Source organism: Cryptotermes secundus, unplaced genomic scaffold (assembly GCF_002891405.2).
Source record: "Cryptotermes secundus unplaced genomic scaffold, Csec_1.0 scaffold56, whole genome shotgun sequence".
NCBI classification, from domain to species: domain Eukaryota; kingdom Metazoa; phylum Arthropoda; class Insecta; order Blattodea; family Kalotermitidae; genus Cryptotermes; species Cryptotermes secundus.
This window is the reverse complement of record NW_019744407.1, coordinates 1,893,773-1,898,812: the sequence shown is the minus strand read 5'-3', so window position 1 is coordinate 1,898,812 and position 5,040 is coordinate 1,893,773. Positions and strand designations below refer to the sequence as shown.

Genomic DNA, 5,040 nt, shown 5'->3' with positions numbered 1-5,040 from the left:
AGCAGAGTATAATTGCCGGCGGCGAATTTTCGATGGCTGAACTTATAATCAGGATTATAGGTAATATGTGGAAGGTGGACATCAATAATTAAGGGAGGGTGATATGGATCAGGCTTGACCAAATCAGAGTAAGAAGGACCAGGCAATAATAATAATAACGAAATTAATAAAAATAATATTAATAATAATAGTTGAATTAATTCAGTATAAGATATAAGCAGAAGCGCATCTAGCGGAGGGGCAATTTTTACTAACAGAACAGACATTGAACACAGGAAAGTCTCGAATATATCGAACAGGGACCCAAAGGCAAACAATTTCCAAAGCAGAAGAGTAAAGTATAGAACCACGATAAACTCAAAAAAGGAAGAGTGAATCAAGGTGATATTTCCTCTTTTGCAAGGTGTGCAATTTCAATTGTTCTAAAGCAAAATCGTAACAGTAATCTACTTGAGGAAAGAACGTTTTAAAACAGAGCCGTAAATTTCTGTTGAATGCGTTCTAGTTTGTTTGCATCAGATGACGTAATGAAATTCCAAACTACTGAAGCGTATTCAACCTTGGATCTAACTAAAGTAAAGTATAATATGAACATGCATCCAAGGGTTGAATAGTTAAAAGTGATACTGTGAATTATACCTAGCATCTTAATACAATGTGAAAATATAAAATAATATGATCATGAAAATGAAATTTAGAATCAAGATATACGCCCAGGTCTTTCTCTGAATATGTGCAAGTTATAGTGAAATGAAAAAGTTTGTACTCATATATCAAATAGTTTTCCTGGAGAACGTTACAGCTTTGCTTTTGTCAACTTTGAGTTTCATATAGTTCGCTGCACACCAGCTACATATACAGTCAATGTCAGATTGCAGAAGATTACAATCTTCAGGACAGCTAATAGCATGGTAAATTTTAATGTCATCTGCAAAGAGTAGGTACCTGGAGTGCTTAACTGACTCACACATAATTTCTTGTTAAAATTACAAATCTTGAACCTGATTTTGGTACCACATAATCATACACCAGATTATGTTTCAAGAGTGTTGAAAGCAAGCATTTTTAATGTTCTCAATTATAGCCAAATTTTAGTAACAATGGAGAATAAAAGTATGAATTTGAACTAGTTTTCATCCACTCTATCTACACTTTAATGACTCATATTCCTCCTTCAGGAAATAATTTTTGATGAAAACTCCTCTTCAGCACTGGCAAAAAAAAAAAAAAAATTAGATTAATAAAGTGTAAATGGGATTATATCCGATTCTGCATGGCAGAAAGCAGAAGTATTTCTATCTGTAGTTTAACCCAGGTATACTTTAAATTTTGGTGTCTTTTATGTGTCATTCAAAGATCATCTATATTATTTTCTCTTACATAATACATGTGCTAATTTAATTTCTATTTGGGATTATGCAAAAATGTTTTCAGGATGAAAAGTTTCTTTGGAACTGGGAATCAGCACTAATTGACTGATTTAGAAACAAAAACAGCTTGGATATTGAGTGGGTTTATAAAGAAGTGATTTAGTGGGAATTTGTTGTCCCAAATGTTGAGGAAATTATTTGATAATATATATGCTTTGCATTTTTGTTTTACAAACTGCATATGCAAAAAATCTGGATGACTATTTTAGAGAATGTATTATATAAGAACTATCTGAGGAGATGGGGGTTCAAACATGGAATCTCTTAGTTTAATGTGGTTCACTTTGCTGGTGTACTTTATACATTAAAATAAAATGTGAAATCACCATCCAGCATGGTAAATTTCTTTTCTTGTTGTTGTTGTTGTTGTTGTTGTTTTACCGACAGTAAGAAAAATAAATTACATACACTTGGATGGTGATCTCGTACTTTATTTTAACAAAATCCCTTCTTCATTCATTGCCTTCTAAAAATGTATAATAAGAATATGAGCATCATGGTCATAATTTGTCAAATATGGATCTGTGTTGAACAGCAGTAGCTTTTACAGAAAGTCAGTTAAGTTAATGTTGATAGCAGTGTATGGAACATAATGTAGTAGCAGTAAGAAAACCACTATGTGAAAACCGCCAAAGAAGGTGATTACTGATCTCCAATCCCTCAGTATTTCTCCACAACTTGTACTCTGGACAATTTGACAGCTTTACTATAAATTACAAACAAAGCGACAAAAATTATTAAAAATTGGGGGAGAGGCACTGTTTGGAGTGTTATTACTCTGGATGAAATAACAGGAAAATCACTGTCGAAAGTTTTTAAAGATCATGGTACACTATTTTGCCTACAAGTCGGGAAAGTCTATGTCATGGGTCAAATACGTGACAGACATCAGCTTAAGTAAAACGCATAATATTTGACCAAAGACACTGGAAAACTTCAAAACCCACTGAAATGTACTTCACTTAACTTTCCCTAAATTAAATACAACATCGTAATAAATATATTCATGCGATTTATTACAGTTAATCTTCATTTACCTCCGCCGACTGAGACTGTTTATTCTTTGTAGACTTATATCTTATACATTGTAGGTTAGGTTTGTACACTTCACAAAAACTGCGACGTGCCAAAGATATCGTTTTTGGTGCAGACTTTAAAAATGGACTCCCACTCAGTAATGACTTCATATGCAGCACACGACTGGAACTTATTCTAAACGTCCTACAAAAAACACGATTCATTTTGTAATCTGTACCACTTCTCAACCCAGTTCACGGCGCCATAACATCCTTCTTGGATCAACATCAGTTTGGCCAATACAATGCCTGAAAATTCGGTTGCTTAAAAGTAAAATTCTCTATAATTATACAACATTTATTCTGTGTGCATAGATTTATTGTTTGAGCATGTGAATCTCACGAAAGTAAATCAACGAAAATGCGTTATTATTTACCTCTGAGGGAAACTGAATATATAATACTTGGGCAGTAGTCCGTGACTGTGACCAGTGATGGCCCCTATAGCAGGGGGAAAAGTGACTGCCAGTTTTGCTACATAATCGTTATAATTCATAAAAAAAAAGGTAAGGAAAAGTCGTCCCTGTGCTCAATGAATTTAAGCACTACGCCATGAAGGTGTATGGGGAGTGGATGTACAGATCCACATTTTCTTCACGTCGTCACTAACTGGGAGTGGTCAGCTTCATGCCCCGGCAGCTTTACTCCCGGGGAAAGAGCCCCCGGTACCCATTGGATAGGAGGTTGGATGGACCCCAGAGCCGGCCTGGAAGATTTGGAGAAGAGAAAATTCTTGAACCTACCGGGACTCGAATTCCGATCTCTCAGTCGTCCAGCCCGTAGGCAATTACTATACCAACTATGCGACCCCGGCTCATACGGAAGTTTGAAAGCCGTGTGCAATCGCGGACTGGTGTGCACCTTGGAAAATTTCCAATGGTACGGAGAACCTTTGTTGTTCCTGTACAGGGACCGGGACGCTCGGTTTCATGGCTGCTGGTGGAACTGCCACTGTTGTTCGTCGATTCTGAGGTCGCTGCTCCTGTGATGTGCTGCCTCTGAGCGCCGCCGTGAAGGAGACTCTAGGGGTAATGCTATTTGAGGAGAACACCCTTCCCGTTGTGGTTTTGGGTGCTCTCTGCGGTTTCTTCCTCTGCAGTTCCTCCTTCGCTTGTCTGCAGCCCCGATAGTTGGTGGGATGGGGTTTCTCTCCATCCTTCAATTGACAGTTACAGCAAGCTGGAGTGGAGGCAGCGTTCTCTCTCTCTGGACACTCTTTGTGCAGGTGGCCACCCCCGCACCACATGCAACGGGGAGGTTGTTTACAATTAACCCAGACGTGGCCAAACTGTTGGCAGTTGTGACACTGCGTAAGGCCCCTCTGTGCTCTATACGCCTCAACCCGGATGGAAATGTGGCAAAGGTTTTGTAGCTGGAAAATTTCTTGAGATTTTGCCGTACGGGGGAGGGTGATAAGGAAGAGGGGAAGGTTTCTTGTTATCCTTTCTTCTGAAGGCGACCCGCGGGTGGTTGTCATCTGTTTGACGCTAACCACATCAAATCCCAGGGTCACCAGTCCATCAGAAATATCCTCCGCAGGGGTATTGTGAGGGAGGTGACGGATTACAGCCTTTATGGGTTTTTGGGACTTCGGAAAGAACGTATAGTAGGAAAGTCTATTGTTGGATAGACGAGACTTGACAGCTTCGAAATCTGCAATGTTTTCAGTGATGACTCTGGTCCCATTTCTTGGAGTTGTACTGCCACTCCCCCACGTTTAAACACTTAAGTACACAGTTAACTTTTCTTTTACCTTTACATACTTTCTTTCTCAGCCTGCTCTTCGTTTTAATATTGTCACGTGTTAATGATAGACACTATAGCAGGGATTCCCTTCGCTACTCCTCTGTTCAGCTGCTCCACAACAGCCACTCTCTCCGGTCCAGGCCCAGGCTTCGACGGGTCAGGTAAATTGTTGCTGGTTTTCGCCAGCACCGCCATTCTTGGCTCCCAACCCGGGGGACTCACGACCACAGTTTACTGTGTCACGACTTTGGGTACCGTGAATACTACTACTGCTGATACTACTACTACTACTACTACTACTACTACTACTACTACTACTACTACTACTACTACTACTACTACTACTACTACTGGACTACTATTTTTACTGATATTACTTTACTACTATTGGGCACATGGTAGTGTAGTTGGTCGAGGCACTTTACTACCAGCCGGAAGGTCGCAGGTTCTACTCCCGATAAGGTCGCTGGATTTCTTTATTTGACCTAATCCTTTCCAGCCGCACTGTGGCCCTGGGGTTGACTCAGTCTCTAATAGAAATGAGTGCTAGGAATCTACCTGGGAGTAATGTGCAGCTGGCGTATATAAGACTTACAACCCCAAGCCACCTGTGAGCCCATTGTCTATAAAACGTGGAGCCTCAACGTCTCACAACACTAAGGACCTCCACGGCCTGTTGCAGTGATAGCTTTACCTTTTACTGTACTACTACTACTACTACTACTACTACTACTACTACTACTACTACTACTGATGATGTTAATAATTCAATTCATGTTTATATACGT

The 5,040-nt window shown here is 39.6% G+C and overlaps 1 protein-coding gene and 1 long non-coding RNA gene across 2 annotated transcripts in view; one reads left to right on the top strand and one right to left on the bottom strand.

The window, feature by feature from the left end:
* LOC111874666 (mitochondrial transcription rescue factor 1) overlaps positions 1-2,854 on the bottom strand; it is an 11,920-nt gene extending 9,066 nt beyond the window's left edge. The window contains exon 1 of the mRNA XM_023870363.2: positions 2,468-2,854. Within this exon, the coding sequence (XP_023726131.1) occupies positions 2,468-2,671 (204 nt within the window). The 5' untranslated portion in view covers positions 2,672-2,854. The remainder of the gene's footprint in view (positions 1-2,467) is intronic.
* A 40-nt stretch (positions 2,855-2,894) lies between these two features.
* Positions 2,895-5,040, top strand: part of LOC111874667 — a 3,456-nt gene continuing 1,310 nt past the window's right edge. The window contains exon 1 of the long non-coding RNA XR_002844602.1: positions 2,895-3,012. This is a non-coding gene — a long non-coding RNA (uncharacterized LOC111874667). The remainder of the gene's footprint in view (positions 3,013-5,040) is intronic.